Source organism: Oncorhynchus clarkii, chromosome 10 (assembly GCF_045791955.1).
Source record: "Oncorhynchus clarkii lewisi isolate Uvic-CL-2024 chromosome 10, UVic_Ocla_1.0, whole genome shotgun sequence".
Classification (NCBI taxonomy): Eukaryota; Metazoa; Chordata; class Actinopteri; order Salmoniformes; family Salmonidae; genus Oncorhynchus; species Oncorhynchus clarkii.
This window is the reverse complement of record NC_092156.1, coordinates 10,013,977-10,033,976: the sequence shown is the minus strand read 5'-3', so window position 1 is coordinate 10,033,976 and position 20,000 is coordinate 10,013,977. Positions and strand designations below refer to the sequence as shown.

Sequence of the window (20,000 nt, the reverse complement as noted above, 5' to 3'; positions counted from 1 at the left end):
GTAGAGTAGAGTAAAATATAGTAGAATAGAGTAGAATATAGTAGAATATAGTAGAGTAGAGTAGAATATAGTAGAGTAGAGTAGAATATAGTAGAGTAGAGTAGTATAGAGTAGAGTAGAGTAGAGTAGAGTAGAGTAGAGTAGAGTAGAGTAGAGTAGAGTAGAGTAGAATATGGTATAATAAAGTAGAATAGAGTAGAGTATAATAGAGTAGAATAGAGTAGAATATAGTATAGTAGAGTAGAGTAGAATAGAGTAGAGTAGAGTAGAATAGAGTAGAATAGAGTAGAGTGGAGTAGAATATAGTAGAATAGAGTAGAAAAAAGTAGAGTAGAATAGAGTAGACTATAGTAGACTAGAGTACAGTAGAGTAGAATATAGTAGAATAGAGTAGAATAGAGTAGAGTATAATAGAGTAGAGTAGAGTAGAATATAGTAGAGTGGAATATAGTAGAATAGAATAGAGTAGAGTAGAGTAGAATAGAGAAGAGTAGAATAGAGTAGAATATAGTAGAATAGAGTAGAGTAGAATATAGTAGTGTAGAGTAGAATAGAGTAGAGTAGAGTAATCCAATCATCAGTATTGTATATCTAAACAGTGCTACAGACTACATGGTATTATAGTCCCATTCAGTATGTAGACTAAAGCAATTGTACAAGAGAGGGCATGTTAAATGACTATTTTAGCTGGGTCTCCTGTCTTCCTTCTTGTGGAAGCCCGACCATAATGCAATGTGGCCCAGTGGTAACCTGGGAGGGATGAGGAGGGCCTGGGCCAGCAATCTGAGGCAGTAATCTTGGCCTAAATCGCCTGTTTCGACCACGCTGAAATTATGCGTGGATTAACCAGATGGAGAAGCGGGAATCCATCTGATAGGATTAAACTTTCCCAGCCTTTCTCCTCGCCATCTGCTCCCCGTGCTGCTCGCCTGCCGTGCAACACGCTACACACACACATACAGTAAACACACACACACACACACAATGAAATGAACGCTGAACATACAACAAAACATAAACGTAAACACACACAAACACATTTTAACCCTGGCATGATCATGTGCGAACAGACAGACAGAAATATATTGATACACACACGGACAGCCACACAGACAGACAGACAGACAGCCAGACAGACAGACAGACAGACAGACAGACAGACAGACAGACAGACAGACAGCCACACAGACAGACAAACAGACAGCCACACAGACAGACAGACAGACAGACAGACAGACAGACAGACAGACAGACAGACAGACAGACAGACAGACACACACAGACAGACAGACAGACAGACAGACAGACAGACAGACAGACAGACAGACAGACAGACAGACAGACAGACAGACAAACAGACACACAGACAGACAGACAGACAGACAGACAGACAGACAGGCAGACAGACAGACAGACAGACAGACAGACAGACAGACAGACAGACAGACAGACAGACAGACAGACAGACAGACAGACAGACAGACAGACAGACAGACAGACAGACAGACAGACAGACAGACAGACAGACAGACAGACAGAGAGGCTCAGGGTTAAGGCCCCCTGACTCTGAGGTGTGTTCTGCCTTAAGCCTGTGGTTCCTCATGAAGCATTTGTGCAATCAAAGACAACGGGCTGCACTTGGGAAATGACTGCTTTGTAGCTCAGTCTCATTCTCTAAGAGCCCCCCGAAAAGCCTTTTTGCTCGGCAATGAAGAAGAAAGTGCATTTTCCTGACTATTTTAGCCATCCATTATTGATAAGAGGAGCTGTCAATGGCAATCCATTGGCTGAGCACATGTGTGGTGATGTGTGTGTGTGTGTGGCCCTGGTGCATATTGAATCATGACATTATAAAGTGAAGAAGTATACAATCTGACAGGGTCATTGTGCTGTGGCTCTCCCCCTCTGTCTCCTCCCCCTCTGTCTCCTCCCACCCTGCCCCCTCCCACCAGGTCTCCTCCCACCCTGTCTCCTCCCACACAGTCTCCTCCCCCTCTGTCTCCCCCACCCAGTCTCCTCCCACCAGGTCTCCTCCCACCAGGTCTCCTCCCACCCAGTCTTCTCCCACCCTGTCTCCTCCCACCCTGCCCCCTCCCACCAGGTCTCCTCCCACCCTGCCCCCTCCCACCAGGTCTCCTCCCACCCTGTCTCCCCCTCTGTCTCCCCCACCCTGTCTCCCCCTCTGTCTCCCCCACCCTGCCCCCTCCCACCCAGTCTCCTCCAACCCAGTCTCCTCCCACCCTGTCTCCTCCCACCCAGTCTCCTCCCTCCCAGTCTCCTCTCACCCAGTCTCCCCCACCCTGCCCCCTCCCACCAGGTCTCCTCCCACCAGGTCTCCTCCCACCCAGTCTCCTCCCACCCAGTCTCCTCCCACCCTGTCTCCCCCACCCTGCCCCCTCCCACCAGGTCTCCTCCCACCCAGTCTCCTCCCACCCAGTCTCCTACCACCCTGTCTCCCCCACCCTGCTCCCTCCCACCCAGTCTCCTCCCACCCAGTCTCCTCCCACCCAGTCTCCTCCCACCCTGTCTCCCCCAGGCAGATGGACAAACACAGAGAGACAGAGACTCAGACTCATATACTGTAGACTGACTGACAGACAGACAGACAGTCAGACCAGAGGGCAGACTGACTGACAGACAAACAGCCGGTCAGACCAGAGGGCAGACAGACTGACAGACAGACAGCCGGTCAGACCAGAGGGCAGACAGACTGAGAGACAGACAGACGGTCAGACCAGAGGGCAGACAGACTGACAGACAGACTGACGGTCAGACCAGAGGGCAGACAGACTGACAGACAGACTGACGGTCAGACCAGAGGGCAGACTGACTGACAGACGGTCAGACCAGAGGGCAGACATACTGACAGACGGTCAGACCAGAGGGCAGACAGACTGACAGACAGACTGACGGTCAGACCAGAGGGCAGACAGACTGACTGACAGACGGTCAGACCAGAGGGCAGACATACTGACAGACGGTCAGACCAGAGGGCAGACAGACTGACAGACAGACTGACGGTCAGACCTGAGGGCAGACAGACTGACAGACAGACTGACGGTCAGACCAGAGGGCAGACTGACTGACTGACGGTCAGACCAGAGGGCAGACATACTGACAGACGGTCAGACCAGAGGGCAGACAGACTGACAGACAGACAGACGGTCAGACCAGAGGGCAGACAGGCTGACAGACAGACTGACGGTCAGACCAGAGGGCAGACAGACTGACAGACAGACTGACGGTCAGACCAGAAGGCAGACTGACTGACAGACGGTCAGACCAGAGGGCAGACAGACTGACAGACAGACAGCCGTACAGTAGAAAAGTGAGAGGGTGCCTACCATGCTCCAGGTAAGACGGACCTTCCGAAGGATCCAGCCTACGAGCCCTGCGGCCGTGTTTGGAGTTGTTGTGGACAAACATGTTATCAGAGACCGCCAGGACATGTCCGTCCACACTGACCGTAGTAGACACCACCACCTGGACATAGATACACACACAGAGGTCAAAGATTAGGATGTTTTGACAAATCTGGGGTGTCTCCAGATCGGATCATTCCATCTACAACCATAACATATGCACCATCATAGTGATACAGAGGGCTGAATTAATGTAATGTCAATGGAAATCTGAAACTCCTAGTCCAGCCAGCTTCTATGCACTTTCAATAACCAACTATCAAAAAATAAACAATTACGAAAATACTAAATAAATGATCAAATAAAAAAATATATAAAACATTTAAAATATAAAATAACCAACAAATTGTGCTTCTTCATATAAGAGCGTCTGTGTTTTAGTGTACTCTTCTCTCCGTCTCTCCTTCTCTCCCTCTCTCCCTCTCCTTCTCTCCTTATCTCCCTCTCCTTATCTCCCTCTCTCCTTCTCTCCCTCTCTCATTCTCTCCTTCTCTCAATCTCTCCTTCTCTCCTTCTCTCAATCTCTCCTTCTCTCCTTCTCTCCCTCTATCCTTCTCTCCTTCTCTCCCTCTCTCCTTTTCTCCCTCTCTCCTTCTCTCCTTCTCTCCCTCTCTCCTTCTCTCCCTCTCTACTTCTCTCCCTATCACCCTCTCTCCTTCTCTCCCTCTCTCCTTCTCTCCCTCTCTACTTCTTCTCACTCTCTCCTTCTCTCACTCTCTCAATCTCTCCTTCTCTCCTCTCCCTCTCTCATTCTCTCCTTCTCCTTTTCTCCTTCTCTCTCTCTCCTCTCCCTGTCTCCCTCTCTCCTTCTCTCCCTCTCTTCTTCTCATCTCTCCTTCTCTCCCTTCTTCTCACCCTCTCTCCTTCTCACCCTCTCTCCTTCTCTCCCTCTCTCCTTCTCTCCATCTATCCTTCTTTCCCTCTCTCCCTCTCTCCTTGAGACTCGGGACTGCTGGCTGATAGAATGACATGCAGATTAATTTAATTGGAAGCGTCCCTCATTCGAGAGCCCAGAAACAATAGGAGGTAGCTAATGGGTTGGTGTTGCTGAGTGCTGAGTCCATTACTGTGGTCCAATAGGAACCGGGCTGGACTAGGCTGAGCTGTGCTAAGAGGACTCCCCTGGTGCTCAGAAAAGCCTCCAATCTCTGCAGCTTCAAAAGGCTCCTGCCTCTCTTGAAAAGGACTTGGCAAACACCAGTGATAGTCTCCCTGGACAGACACCTCCTAACCTGCCTAACTCCATGTTCACTAGTCTCCCTGGACAGACACCTCCTAACCTGCCTAACTCCCTGTTCACTAGTCTCCCTGGACAGACACCTCCTAACCTGCCTAACTACCTGTTCACTAGCCTCCCTGGACAGACACCTCCTAACCTGCCTAACTCCCTGTTCACTAGTCTCCCTGGACAGACACCTCCTAACCCCCCTAACTCCCTGTTCACTAGTCTCCCTGGACAGACACCTCCTAACCTGCCTAACTACCTGTTCACTAGTCTCTCTGGACAGACACCTCCTAACCCCCCTAACTCCCTGTCCACTAGTCTCCCTGGACAGACACCTCCTAACCCCCCTAACTCCCTGTCCACTAGTCTCCCTGGACAGACACCTCCTAACCTGCCTAACTCCCTGTTCACTAGTCTCTCTGGACAGACACTTCCTAACCTGCCTAACTCCCTGTCCACTAGTCTCCCTGGACAGACACCTCCTAACCTGCCTAACTCCCTGTTCACTAGTCTCTCTGGACAGACACTTCCTAACCTGCCTAACTCCCTGTCCACTAGTCTCCCTGGACAGACACCTCCTAACCTGCCTCACTCCCTGTTCACTAGTCTCCCTGGACAGACACCTCCTAACCTGCCTAACTCCCTGTTAACTAGTCTCCCTGGACAGACACCTCCTAACCTGCCTAACTCCCTGTTCACTAGTCTCCCTGGACAGACACCTCCTAACCTGCCTAACTCCCTGCCCCATTCCCCACAGCAGCTCACAGCTCTACCTCCCCTCTCTATGTTTACTTCAATGTCAACCCCACTCTCTCTCTCTCTTACTCTCTCTCTCTCTCTCTCTCTCTTGCTCGCGCTCTCTCTCTCTCTCTCTCTCTCTCTCTCTCTCTCTCTCTCTCTCTCTCTCTCTCTCTCTCTCTCTCTCTCTCTCTCTCTCTCATGGGAAACACATGTTAACATTGCCAAAGCAAGTGAGGTAGATAATATACAAAAGTGAAATAAACAATAAAAATTAACAGTAAACATTACACATACAGAAGTTTCAAAACAATAAAGACATTACAAATGTCAAATTACGTATATATACAGTGTTGCAACGATGTACAAATAGTTAAGGGTACACAAGGGAAAATAAATAAACATAAATATGGGTTGTATTTACAATGGTGTTTGTTCTTCACTGGTTGCCCTTTTCTTGTGGCAACAGGTCACATATCTTGCTGCTGTGATGGCACACTGTGGAATTTCACCCAGTAGATATGGGAGTTTATCAAAATTGGGTTTGTTTTCGAATTCTTTGTGGATCTGTGTAATCTGAGGGTAATATGTGTCTCTAATATGGTCATACATTGGACAGGAGGTTAGGAAGTGCAGCTCAGTTTCCACCTCATTTTGTGGGCAGTGTGCACATAGCCTGTCTTCTCTTCAGAGCCATGTCTGCCTACGGCGGCCTTTCTCAATAGCAAGGCTATGCTCACTAAGTCTGTACATAGTCAAAGCTTTCCTTAAGTTTGGGTCAGTCACAGTGGTCAGGTATTCTGCCACTGTGTACTCTCTGTTTAGGGCCAAATAGCATTCTAGTTTGTTCTGTTTTCTTGTTAATTCTTTCCAATGTGTTAAGTAATTATCTTTTTGTTTTCTCATGATTTGCTTGGGTCTAATTGTGCTGTTGTCCTGGGGCTCTGTGGGGTGTGTTTGTGAACTGAGCCCCAGGACCAGCTTGCTTAGGGGACTATTCTCCAGGTTCATCTCTCTGTAGGTGATGGCTTTGTTATGGAAGGTTTGGGAATCACTTCCTTTTCGGTGGTTGTAGAATTTATCAGCTCTTTTCTGGATTTTGATAATTAGTGGGTATCGGCCTAATTCTGCTCTGCATGCATTATTTGGTGTTTTGCGTTGTACACGGAGGATATTATTGCAGAATTTTGCATGCAGAGTTTGTCCCATTTTGTGAAATCTTGGTTGGTGAGCGGACCCCAGAACTCACAACCATAAAGGGCAATGGGCTCTAAGACTGATTCAAGTATTTTTAGCCAGATCCTAATTGGTATGTTGAATTTGATGTTCCTTTTGATGGCATAGAATGCCCTTCTTGCCTTGTCTCTCAGATCGTTCACAGCTTTGTGGAAGTTACCTGTGGCGCTGATGTTTAGGCCAAGGTATGTATAGTTTTTTGTGTGCTCTAGGGCAACAGTGTCTAGATGGAGTTTGTATTTGTGGTCCTGGCGACTGGACCTTTTTTGGAAAACCATTAATTTGGTCTTACTGAGATTTACTGTCAGGGCCCAGGTCTGACAGAATCTGAGCAGAAGATCTAGGTGCTGCTGTAGGCCCTCCTTGGTTGGTGACAGAAGCACCAGATCATCAGCAAACAGTAGACATTTGACTTCAGATTCTAGTAGGGTGAGGCCGGGTGCTGCACACTTTTCTAGTGCCCGCGCCAATTCGTTGATATATATGTTGAAGAGGGTGGGGCTTAAGCTGCATCCCTGTCTCACCCCACGGCCCTGTGGGAAGAAATGTGTGTTTTTTGCCAATTTTAACCGCACACTTGTTGTTTGTGTACATGGATTTTATAATGTCGTATGTTTTACTCCCAACACCACTTTCCATCCATTTGTATAGCAGACCCTCATGCCAAATTGAGTCAAAGGCTTTTTTGAAATCAACAAAGGATGAGAATACTTTGCCTTTGTTTTGGTTTGTCAGCTAACCCACTGTTCCTAGGCCGTAATTGAAAATAAGAATTAGTTCTTAACTGACTTGCCTAGTTAAATAAAAAATAGAGCCAAAAAGATTGGAGAAGTGGTTTACCCATACATCTCCATTTTGGATAGATCATTCTTTGTGTTGTTGTTTGTTTAGTGTTTTGCAATTTTCCCAGAAGTGGTTAGAGTCTATGGATTCTTCAATTGCATTGAGCTGATTTCTGACGTGCTGTTCCTTCTTTTTCCGTAGTGTATTTCTGTATTGTTTTAGTGATTCACCATTTTGAAGGCGTAGACTCAGGTTTTCCGTGTCTCTATGTTTTTGGTTGGACAGGTTTCTCAATTTCTTTCTTAGATTTTTGCATTCTTCATCAAACCATTTGTCATTGTTGTTCATTTTCTTCAGTTTTCTATTTGAGATTTTTAGATTTGATAGGGAAGCTGAGAGGTCAAATATACTGTTAAGATTTTCTACTGCCAAGTTTACACCTTCACTATTACAGTGGAATGTTTCACCCAGGAAATTGTCAAAAAGGGATTGAATTTGTTGTTGCCTAATTGTTTTTTGGTAGGTTTCCAAACTGCATTCCTTCCATCTATAGCATTTCTTAATGTTACTCAGTTCCTTTGGCTTTGATGCCTCATGATTGAGTGTTACTCTGTTCAAGAAGACTGTGATTTTGCTGTGGTCTGATAGGGGTGTCAGTGGGCTGACTGAGAACGCTCTGAGAGACTCTGGGTTGAGGTCAGTGATAAAGTAGTCTACAGTACTACTGCCAAGAGATGAGCTATAGGTGTACCTACCATAGGGGAAGATGAGCTATAGGTGAACCTACTATAGGAGTCCCCTAGAAGCCTACCATTGACTATGTACATACCCAGTGTGCGACAGAGCTGCAGGAGTTGTGACCCGTTTTTGTTGGTTATGTTGTCATAGATGTGCCTAGGGGGGCATATGGGGGAGGGAGTGCTGTCACCACCAGGCAGGTGTTTGTCCCCCTGTGTGCTGAGTGTGTCAGGTTCTTGTCCGGTTCTGGCATTTAGGTCACCACAGACTAGTACATGTCCCTGGGCTTGGAAATTATTGATTTCCCTATCCAGGATGGAGAAGCTGTCTTCATTAAAGTATGGGGATTCTAGTGGGGGGATATAGGTAGCACACAGGAGGACATTTTTCTCTGTTAAGATAATTTCTTTTGGAATTTCTAGCCAAATTGGTTTTAGGCTGAGTTTCTGTACAGCACTTAGTGACATCAGCCGATGTAAAAATGGCTATATACATACATTTGATATTGATTGATTGATATAGATATAGATAGATAGATCAGAGGGGGACAATGAGACGGGGTTGGAGATGAGAGAGGAAGAATAAAGAGAGAAGGGATTAAGACATTTATTTGATTAACCTGGAAGCGGCGCATGTCCCGTGGGTTCCCCGCGTTCTTCAGACAGTTCTGGTTGCATTTCAGGAAGAACTTCAGGAAGAACCTACAGAACACACAGAAGGAGGAACAGTCAGTCAGTCAGTCAGTCAGACAGACAGACAGACAGACAGACAGACAGACAGACAGACAGACAGACACCATTGTGCAGCAGTACAGTTTGAAAACACACGTTGTCTACGTCATTACAGTTTGTCAGTGGCCAAATCGTGTAACAAGGTGTATTTGTTTGTGCTGTCAACAGCTCGTCACCTGGCGGTGAGACCCATGAAGGTCACGGACTCAGGATTCTCCGGTCCATGAACTTTCAGCCTCTTGAAATGTCCACATAGCTTCACACACACAGAGGACACACTACACATACACACACGTGCACGCACACGCACAGGCAGACACAGCAACAGACAGACACAGCAACAGGCAGACACAGCAACAGACAGACACAGCAACAGACAGACACAGCAACAGACAGACACAGCAACAGGCAGACACAGCAACAGACAGACACAGCAACAGACAGACACAGCAACAGGCAGACACAGCAACAGACAGACACAGCAACAGGCAGACACAGCAACAGACAGACACAGCAACAGACAGACACAGCAACAGACAGACACAGCAACAGACAGACACAGCAACAGGCAGACACAGCAACAGACAGACACAGCAACAGACAGACACAGCAACACGCAGACACAGCAACAGGCAGAGTGGTGAAATGTGGAGCAGGTCCATCTGTCGCTGGGCAGAGTCGGGTTTGACAACCCACTGAACCACAGCCTTATGTGGCCATGTCTCACAGAGAAGGTCACTAGGGACCAGCCTGCCTGGCCCAGTCACACTGCTGCTGAGAACGACACACACACGCACTCACACACACACACACACACACACACACACACACACACACACACACACACACACACACACACACACACACACACACACACACACACACACACACAGTGACATTCTCCAAAATAATAGCCATGGATTCTCATGTTAACAGTCTCTCCCACACAGATGGGTACTAAACCCAAAAACAGTGCTCCAGCTGGCCAGCCTGGCACACACACACACACACACACACACACACACACACACACACACACACACACACACACACACACACACACACACACACACACACACACACACACACACACACACAAGCTGGGATAGGTGGTGTGTGTGAATGTCAACACAATCCAGTGGACTAGGGGAAACTACCCGGTGGCTGACAGCACGGCCCAACCAGCCAAATGATGTCCGCACAACAGGAGGATGCAGATAAATGACCTGATATTATCACACGTCCAGACCACAGGATCAATGTGTCAACGTGATATTCCACCTCACATTCATTAACATACAATAATATCCCATTTAGCACACACTTTTATCCAAAGCCACTTACAGTCACGTGTGAGTACATGTACACACAAGGGTGGTCCCACGATCCTGGCATTGCAAGTGCTCTGCCAGCTGAGCCACACGGGACCACAGTGTGCTATAAGCATATATTCAAAGACCTAATTAGTCCACTACATCTCTCTAGTTCTCTACCTCCTTCTCATCTTCTCTCTAGTTCTCTACCTCCTTCTCATCTTCTCTCTAGTTCTCTACCTCCTTCTCATCTTCTCTCTAGTTCTCTACCTCCTTCTCATCTTCTCTCTAGTTCTCTACCTCCTTCTCATCTTCTCTCTAGTTCTCTACCTCCTTCTCATCTTCTCTCTAGTTCTCTACCTCATTCTCATCTTCTCTCTAGTTCTCTACCTCCTTCTCATCTTCTCTCTAGTTCTCTACCTCCTTCTCATCTTCTCTCTAGTTCTCTACCTCCTTCTCATCTTCTCTCTAGTTCTCTACCTCATTCTCATCTTCTCTCTAGTTCTCTACCTCCTTCTCATCTTCTCTCTAGTTCTCTACCTCCTTCTCATCTTCTCTCTAGTTCTCTACCTCCTCATCTTCTCTCTAGTTCTCTACGTCCTTCTCATATTCTCTCTAGTTCTCTACCTCATTCTCATCTTCTCTCTAGTTCTCTACTTCATTCTCATCTTCTCTCTAGTTCTCTACCTCCTTCTCATATTCTCTCTAGTTCTGTACCTCCTTCTCATCTTCTCTCTAGTTCTCTACCTCCTCATTATTATTGTCTCTCTCTGTCTCTCTCTGTCTCTGTCTTTCTCCCTCTGTCTCTCTCTCCCTCTGTCTCTCTCTCTCTCTCTCTCTGTCTCTCTCTCTCTCTCTCTCTCTGTCTTTTTCTGTCTTTCTCCCTCTGTCTCTCAATTCAATTCAATTCAAGGGCTTTATTGGCATGGGAAACGTGTTAACATTGCAAAAGCAAGTGAGGTAGATAATATACAAAAGTGAAATAAACAATAAAAATGTACAGTAAACATTACACATACAGAAGTTTCAAAACAATAAAGACATTACAAATGTCATATTACGTATATATACAGTGTTGTAACGATGTACAAATAGTTAAGGGTACACAAGGGAAAATAAATAAACATAAATATGGGTTGTATTTACAATGGTGTTTGTTCTTCACTGGTTGACCTTTTCTTGTGGCAACAGGTCACAAATCTTGCTGCTGTGATGGAAAACTGTGGAATTTCACCCAGTAGATATGGGAATTTATCAAAATTGGGTTTGTTTTCGAATTCTTTGTGGATCTGTGTAATCTGAGGGTGTTAGAGGGATAGTGTTACCAGAGAGAAGAGTCAGTAATTGAGTTGTTGAGCCTGTCGTCACCTCCCCCCTCCCCAGGCCCAAAAAGCAGCTGTGTCACTCAGTCAGAAGGAGCAGATCTGAGCTTGGATTACCTCTCTATAGACCAACTATACTACCTCTCTATAGACCCACTATACTACATCTCTATAGACCCACTACATTACCTCTCTATAGACCCACTATACTACCTCTCTATAGACCCACTATACTACCTCTCTATAGACACACTATACTACCTCTCTATAGACCCACTACACTACCTCTATATAGACCCACTACACTACACTAACCCTAACCCTCCCTGCTAACCTCCTGTTACACTCCTCCCTGTTACACTCTACCCTGCTAACCTCCTTCCTGTTACACTCCTTCCTGTTACACTCCTTCCTGCTAACCTCCTCCTTGTTACACTCCTTACTGCTAACCTCCTCCCTGCTAAACTCCTCCCTGTTACACTCCACCCTGCTAACCTCCTCCCTGTTACACTCCACCCTGCTAACCTCCTCCCTGTTACACTCCACCCTGCTAACCTCCTCCTTGTTACACTCCACCCTGCTAATCTCCTCCCTGTTACAATCCACCCTGCTAACCTCCTCCCTGTTACACTCCACCCTGCTAACCTCCTCCTTGTTACACTCCTTACTGCTAACCTCCTCCCTGCTAAACTCCTCCCTGTTACACTTCACCCTGCTAACCTCCTCCCTGTTACACTCCTTACTGCTAACCTCCTCCCTGCTAAACTCCTCCCTGTTACACTTCACCCTGCTAACCTCCTCCCTGTTACACTCCTCCCTGTTACACTCCTCCCTGTTACACTCCTTTCTGCTAACCTCCTCCCTGCTAAACTCCTCCCTGTTATACTCCTTCCTGCTAACCTCCTCCCTGTTAAACTCCTTCCTGCTAACCTCCTCCCTGTTACACTCATCCCTGAACTCTGGAGCTCCCTCTCTCTCTCCCTCTGCACTAGTACCCCAGCTGTCTGAAACTGTCAGAGAGAGAGAGAGAGAGAGAAAGGAGAGAGAGCAAGAGAGAAAAGAGAGAGAGAGAGAGAGAGTCTGGCTATTGGGACCAGTCGTCACAGACAAACCTGGCTGCCCAGAGAGGACAGGCTGTGCTCACTCTGCTCCAGGGGAGAGGTAGAGACAGAGCTGCATTTCCTATTACACTGTGACAAAATACTCAGACCTAAGAGAATATTAGAAAATAAGAAAGAAAGTAAGAAAGGAGAGAGAGAGAGAGAGAAATAAAGAAAGGGGGGAGCGAGAGAGAGAGAGAGAAAGAAAGAAAGAAAGAAAGAATGAAAGAAAGAAAGGGGAGAGAGAGAGAGAGAAAGAATGAAATAAAGAAAGAAAGGGAGAGAGAGAGAGAGAGAGAGAGAGAGAGAGAAAGAAAGTAAGAAAGAAAGCAGAGAGAGAGAGAGAAAGAGAGAGAGAGAGAGAGAGAGGGAAAGGAAAGAGAGAGAGAGCAAGAGAGACAGAGAGAGAGAAAGGAAAGAGAGAGAGAGAGAGAGAGAGAGAGAGAGAGAGAGAGACAGAGAGAGAGACAGGGAGAGAGAAAGGAAAGAGCGAGAGAGAGAGAGAGAGAGAGAGAGAGAGAGAGAGAGAGAGAGAGAGAGACATAGAGAGAGAGACATAGAGAGAGAGAGAGACAGAGAGAGAGACAGAGAGAGAGAAAGGAAACTGTTCATTTTGATTGTTTTTCACTTTATATATTCACTTTATATATTATCTACCTCACTTGCTTTGGCAATGTTAACACATGTTTCCCATGCCAATAAAGCCCTTGAATTGAATTGAATTGAATTGAGAGAGACAGAAAGAGAGAGAGGGAGACAGAGAGAGAGAGACAGTGTGAGAGAGACAGAGAGAGACAGAGAGAGAGAGAGACACAGAGAGAGTATTCTATCTGCTAGGGCTTAACATTGTACGTGTCACTTCAACATCTTTTCAGTCCCTCTAAATCAAACTGGCAGGTCCAGACTAGAGTTATACTGCCTGCTACTGCCATACACACACACACACACACACCCACACCCACACCCACACACGCACACGCACACACACACACACATCCACACCCACCCACAAACACACATCCACACCCACCCACACCCCCCCACACCCACCCACAAACACACATCCAGCACACCCCATGGCAGCTCAGCCTATCCCATCGCTCCCCTCTCCCTTAATGTTGACAAGCTCCATGAGGAGGCCTCCAGACCTCCTAATGGGGGTTCAACCAGACCTCCTCATGGGGGTTCAACCAGACCTCCTAATGGGGGTTCAACCAGACCTCCTCGTGGGGGTTCAACCAGACCTCCTCATGGGGGTTCAACCAGACCTCCTAATGGGGGTTCAACCAGACCTCCTAATGGGGGTTCAACCAGACCTCCTCGTGGGGGTTCAACCAGACCTCCTCGTGGGGGTTCAACCAGACCTCCTCGTGGGGGTTCAACCAGACCTCCTAATGGGGGTTGAACCAGACCTCCTCATGGGGGTTCAACCAGTCCTCCTCATGGGGGTTCAACCAGACCTCCTAATGGGGGTTCAACCAGACCTCCTCATGGGGGTTCAACCAGTCCTCCTCATGGGGGTTCAACCAGACCTCCTCGTGGGTGTTCAACCAGACCTCCTAATGGGGGTTCAACCAGACCTCCTAATGGGGGTTCAACCAGACCTCCTAATGGGGGTTCAACCAGACCTCCTAATGGGGGTTCAACCAGACCTCCTCATGGGGGTTCAACCAGACCTCCTCGTGGGGGTTCAACCAGACCAGTACCAATGGAGACTCAGCCACAATGTCCCTTACACACAGACACACACCTTATGCTTTCATAATTGATAGGCCAGTGCTGTCACACATCGTTAGGGCCCTCCAATTAAACAAGGCAATTATTAGAGTGGCTGGCTGACTGTCGGGGGAGAAGATGGCTTGGGGGGTGGGGTTGGGGGGGGGGGGGGTTGTAACATCAGAGACAGACCACTCTCTTTTCTCCTCTCTCCACGTCTCATGTAAGAGTCATAACAGCACGGCTGACCTTCTACACCGCAGACGGGATCATACAAAGAGCTGACCTGACACCAGATACTGTACTGAGAGAGGAGAGGATGGGGAGAGGGACAGAGACAGAGGGAGAAGAGAAAAGAAAAGAGAGTTGTGGGGGGAACTAGAGAGAGAGGTGTGGGGGGAACTGGAGAGAGAGAGAGAAAGAGGTGGGGGAACTAGAGAGAAAGAAAGAGAGGTGGGGAGAACTAGAGAGAGACAGAGAGAGAGAGAGAGAGGTGTGGGGGGAACTGGAGAGAGAGAGAGAGAGGTGTGGGGGGAACTAGAGAGAGAGAGAGAGAGAGAGAGAGAGAGAGAGAAAGAGGTGGATAAACTAGAGAGAGAGAGAGAGTTGTGGGGGGAACTAGAGAGAGACAGAGAGAGAGAGAGAGAGTTGTGGGGGGAACTAGAGAGAGACAGAGAGAGAGAGAGAGAGGTGTGGGGGGAACTGGAGAGAGAGAGAGAGAGGTGTGGGGGGAACTGGAGAGAGAGAGAGAGAGGTGTGGGGGGAACTAGAGAGAGAGAGAGAGAGAGAGAGAGAGAGAGAGAGAGAGAGAGAGAGAGAAAGAGGTGGATAAACTAGAGAGAGAGAGAGAGTTGTGGGGGGAACTAGAGATAAATAAAGAGAGGTTGGGAGAACTAGAGAGAGACAGAGAGAGATCCAGAAAAGAGCCGTTAAATTCTACAACCACCTAAAAGGAAGGTTCTTCCATAACAAAGCCATCACCTACAGAGAGATGAACCTGGAGAAGAGTCCCCTAAGCAAGCTGGTCCTGGGGCTCTGTTCACAAACACAAACACACCCTACAGAGCCCCAGGACAGCAGCACAATTAGACCCAACCAAATCATGAGAAAACAAAAAGATAATTACTTGACACATTGGAAAGAATTAACAAAAACCAGAGCAAACTAGAATGCTATTTGGCCCTAAACAGAGAGTACACAGCGGCAGAATACCTGACCACTGTGACTGACACAAAATTAAAGAAAGCTTTGACTATGTACAGACTCAGTGAGTATAGCCTTGCTATTGAGAGAGGCCGCCATAGGCAGACATGGCTCTCAAGAGAAGACAGGCTATGTGCACACTGCCCACAAAATGGAAACTGATCTGCGCTTCCTAACCTCCTGTCCAACGTATGACCATATTAGAGAGACATATTTCCCTCAGATTACACAGATCCACAAAGAATTCGAAAACAAATCCAATTTTGATAAACTCCCATATCTACTGGGTGAAACTCCACAGTGTGCCATCACAGCAGTAAGATTTGTGACCTATTGCCACAAGAAAAGGGCAACCAGTGAAGAACAAACACCATTGTAAATACAACCCATATTTATGTTTATTTATTTTCCCTTGTGTACCCTTAACTATTTGTACATCGTTACAACACTGTATATATACGTAATATGACATTTGTAATGTCTTTATTGTTTTGAAACTTCTGTATGTGTAATGTTTACTGTTAATTTTTATTGTTTATTTCACTTTTGTATATTATCTACCTCACTTGCTTTGGTAATGTTAACACATGTTTCCCATGATAATAAAGCCCCTTGAATTGAATTGAATTGAGAGCGAGAGACATTTGAAATGTATATGAATTGAGAGAGACACATTGGAAATGTAATTGAATAAAGAGAGAGAGGCATTCGAAATGTAATTGAATTGAGAGAGACACATTGGAAATGTAATTGAATTGAAAGAGGCATTTGAAATGTAATTGAATTGAGAGAGAGAGGCGTGGGAAATTTAATTTAATTGAGAGAGAGAGGCGTGGGGAATGTAATTGAATTGAGAGAGAGAGGCGTGGGGAATGTAATTTAATTGAGAGAGAGGCGTGGGGAATGTAATTTAATTGAGAGAGAGAGGCGTGGGGAATGTAATTGAATTGAGAGAGAGAGGCGTGGGGAATGTAATTTAATTGAGAGAGAGAGGCGTGGGGAATGTAATTGAATTCAGAGAGAGAGGCGTGGGGAATGTAATTTAATTCAGAGAGAGAGGAGTGGGGATAATGGTGATAATGGTGGATAATGGTGGCAGAGTGCTGGACTAGTCTTATCCTAATACACAACCTCTTACCACAGAAAGAAATGTTTTCTACCACTAGAAGAGTGAAAAGCAGTGCTGGACTAGAGTGAGTTGTCTGTCTGCTATAGGATGAGTGTGTGTGTGTGTCTGCGTGTGTCTGCGTGTGTCTGTGTGTGTGTGTGTGTGTGTGTGTGTGTGTGTGTGTGTGTGTGTCGAAAGACAGACAGAAGGAGGGGTTAATCTAATCCTAGGATATTCTGACCTCTGACCCATGTGTCAGGGGTCACATCTGTACAGCAAGCTGGCTCCCTGGAAAAGCCCTTTACTGTGGCCCTCACCCATGCCCTCACCCATGCCCTCACCCATGCGCTCACCCATGCGCTCACCAATGCGCTCACAAATGCCCTCATCCATGCCCTCACCCATGCCCTCATCCATGCCCTCACCCATGCGCTCACCCATGTGCTCACACTAGGATTGCAAAGGGAGGGTACGTTCATGTTGGTATCTTTCAGGGATGTGATGTAATCTGTCACAAGACATCTAGTGGCCATTTTAGGTACTTCGCATTATCAAATCAAATATTTTATTGTATTGGTCAAACACACATATTTAGCAGATGTTATTGCGGGTGTGTCTGTAATTATCTCTGGCCCTCTGTGTAGCCTGGCCCTCTGTGTAGCCTGGCCCTCTATGTAGCCTGGCCCTCTGTGTAGTCTGGCCCTCTGTGTAGCCTGGCCCTCTGTGTAGCCTGGCCCTCTGTGTAGCCTGGCCCTCTGTGTAGCCTGGCCCTCTGTGTATCCTGGCCCTCTGTGTAGCCTGGCCCTCTGTGTAGCCTGGCCCTCTGTGTAGCCTGGCCCTCTGTGTAGCCTGGCCCTCTGTGTAGCCTGGCACTCTGTGTATCCTGGCCCTCTGTGTAGCCTGGCCCTCTGTGTAGCCTGGCCCTCTGTGTAGCCTGGCCCTCTGTGTATCCTGGCCCTCTGTGTATCCTGGCCCTCTGTGTATCCTGGCCCTCTGTGTAGCCTGGCCCTCTGTGTAGCCTGGCCCTCTGTGTAGCCTGGCCCTCTGTGTAGCCTGGCCCTCTGTGTATCCTGGCCCTCTGTGTATCCTGCTCCTCTGTGTATCCTGGCCCTCTGTGTAGCCTGGCCCTCTGTGTAGCCTGGCCCTCTGTGTAGCCTTATCACGTGAAATATATGAAATAATTTAATAGGATTTTCAGATAAAAATAGAATGACAAAGCTGTAAATCCTAAATACAAACCATGAACTTAGTGAATATCATTGGTGTTTCAGCATGACATGTCAGTTATACATATATATATATATATATACAATACCCGTCAAAATCATTTTTACTATTTTCTACATTGTAGAATAATAGTGAAGGCATTAAAACTATGAAATAGCACATATGCTAAACAAATCAAAATATTTTTTTTTCATTTTTGGCTCTTCAAAGTAGCCACACTTTGCCTTGATGACAGCTTTGTACACTCAGATTGAGTGATGGAGGCCACTGTGTTCTTGGGGACCTTCAATGCTGCAGAAATGTTTTGGTACCCTTCCCCAGATCTGTGCCTCGACACAATCTTGTCTCGGAGCTCCACGGACAATTCCTTTGACCTTATGGCTTGGTTTTTGCTCTGACATGCACTGTCAACTGTGGGACCTTATATAGACAGGTGTGTACCTATCCAAATCATGTACAATCAACTGCATTTACCACAGAGAAACATCTCAAGGATGATCAATGGAAACAGGATGCACCTGAGCTCAATTTTGAGTCTAATAGCAATGGGTCTGAATACTTATGTAAATACTGTGTGATTAAGGTGTTTCTGTTTTTTTTTTATGTATACCTTTGCAAAACATTTCTAAAAACCTGTATTCTCTTTGTCATTATAGGTTATTGTGTGTAGATTGCTGACAGAAAAAAATGTATATAATCAATTTTAGAATAAGGCTGTAATGTAAAAATCAATTGTATAAAGGGAAGGGGTCTGAATACTTTCCGAATGCACTGTATGTGAACACATCGTTGTTAAGTTATTCAAGCATAAATTACCAAAGTTACAATAGCTTTCCATAGATTTTATGTTCATTGACAAAATTACTAAAGATTCAGTTAGCTTTGGTAAACTACTGATAGGATTGCAACCCCACCCACACACACACACGCACACACACACACACACACACACACACACACTCACACACACACACACACACACACACACACTGACATCCACACTGACATCCACACTCACATCCACACTCACATCCACACTCACATCCACACTCACAGTGTGGCCCCATGTAGAACTCTGCCAAGCCTCAAACACAAAGCAACTAATTACTATTAGCATGTCCCTGTAGTCTGAGGAAAGTCCCATCAGGCACATGACTGCCCGCTTGGAGTTTGCCAAAAGGCGCCAATCAGAGAGAGGTCTGATTTGATCTGTCTCCGTATACCTTAATAAACAATAACCACACTGCATTTCTACATCCACTCAGATACATTCTATCACTTCTCAGCTGAAGCTCAACTCAAATATTAGCTCATTTCCAAGTCACACATTAAAGAAATTAAATATATGCCCCCCCCAGGAGAACACACAGGCTTGGGTCGACTGGTGCTCCACTGGTCATTAGCATATCCTAACAGGGCTGGGGCTGATGTCTCACACACACACACACACGCGCACGCACGCACGCACACAAACACACACACACACGCGCGCGCGCACACGCACACGCACGTGCACGCACACACACACACACGCACACGCACGCACACGCACACACACACACACAAGCACACGCACACACACACATACAATACAAAAACAGTAGGGGAAGGAGTCGTGGTAACTCCTGGTAATCTTATTCTGCTACTTAATGTAAAACAGCAGCCATTACTGCATTTGCCATGCAGTTGTGTGGAGTTAGCCGCACCATCAGTAAATGATAGTGAGTGAACAGTGCAGAGCCATCCATTATTCAGGGGCTGAGATGGCAATTATGGCTCTGAGCACAACCAACATTCATATTTTATGAAGGCTAACGCACACCTCAGAGTGAATCATAGAGCGGGAGGGAGAGAGAGAGGGGTGAGAGAGTAGGGGGAGGGAGAGAGGGAGAGAGAGAGAGAGAGAGAGAGAGAGAGAGAGAGAGAGAGAGAGAGCGAGAGAGAGAGAGGGAGAGGGAGAGAGAGAGGGGTGAGAGAGTAGGGGGAGGGAGGGAGGGAGGGAGGGAGGGAGGGAGGGAGGGAGGGAGGGAGGGAGGGAGGGAGGGAGAGAGAGAGAGGGGTGAGAGAGAGAGAGAGACAGAGAGAGAGAGAGACAGGGAGAGAGACAGGGAGAGAGACAGGGAGAGAGAGAGAGAGAG

General features: G+C 46.9%; 1 protein-coding gene across 11 annotated transcripts in view; it reads right to left on the bottom strand.

Moving 5' to 3' along the window:
- LOC139417995 (transcription factor COE1-A-like) overlaps window positions 1–20,000 on the bottom strand; it is a 278,063-nt gene that overhangs the window by 77,367 nt on the left and 180,696 nt on the right. For all 11 annotated transcript variants that reach the window (XM_071167053.1, XM_071167055.1, XM_071167049.1 and 8 more), the window contains exons 7-8: window positions 8,762–8,843; window positions 3,345–3,483 (exon numbers count right to left, since the gene is read on the bottom strand). In XM_071167053.1, the coding sequence (XP_071023154.1) occupies window positions 3,345–3,483; window positions 8,762–8,843 (221 nt within the window). The remainder of the gene's footprint in view (window positions 1–3,344; window positions 3,484–8,761; window positions 8,844–20,000) is intronic.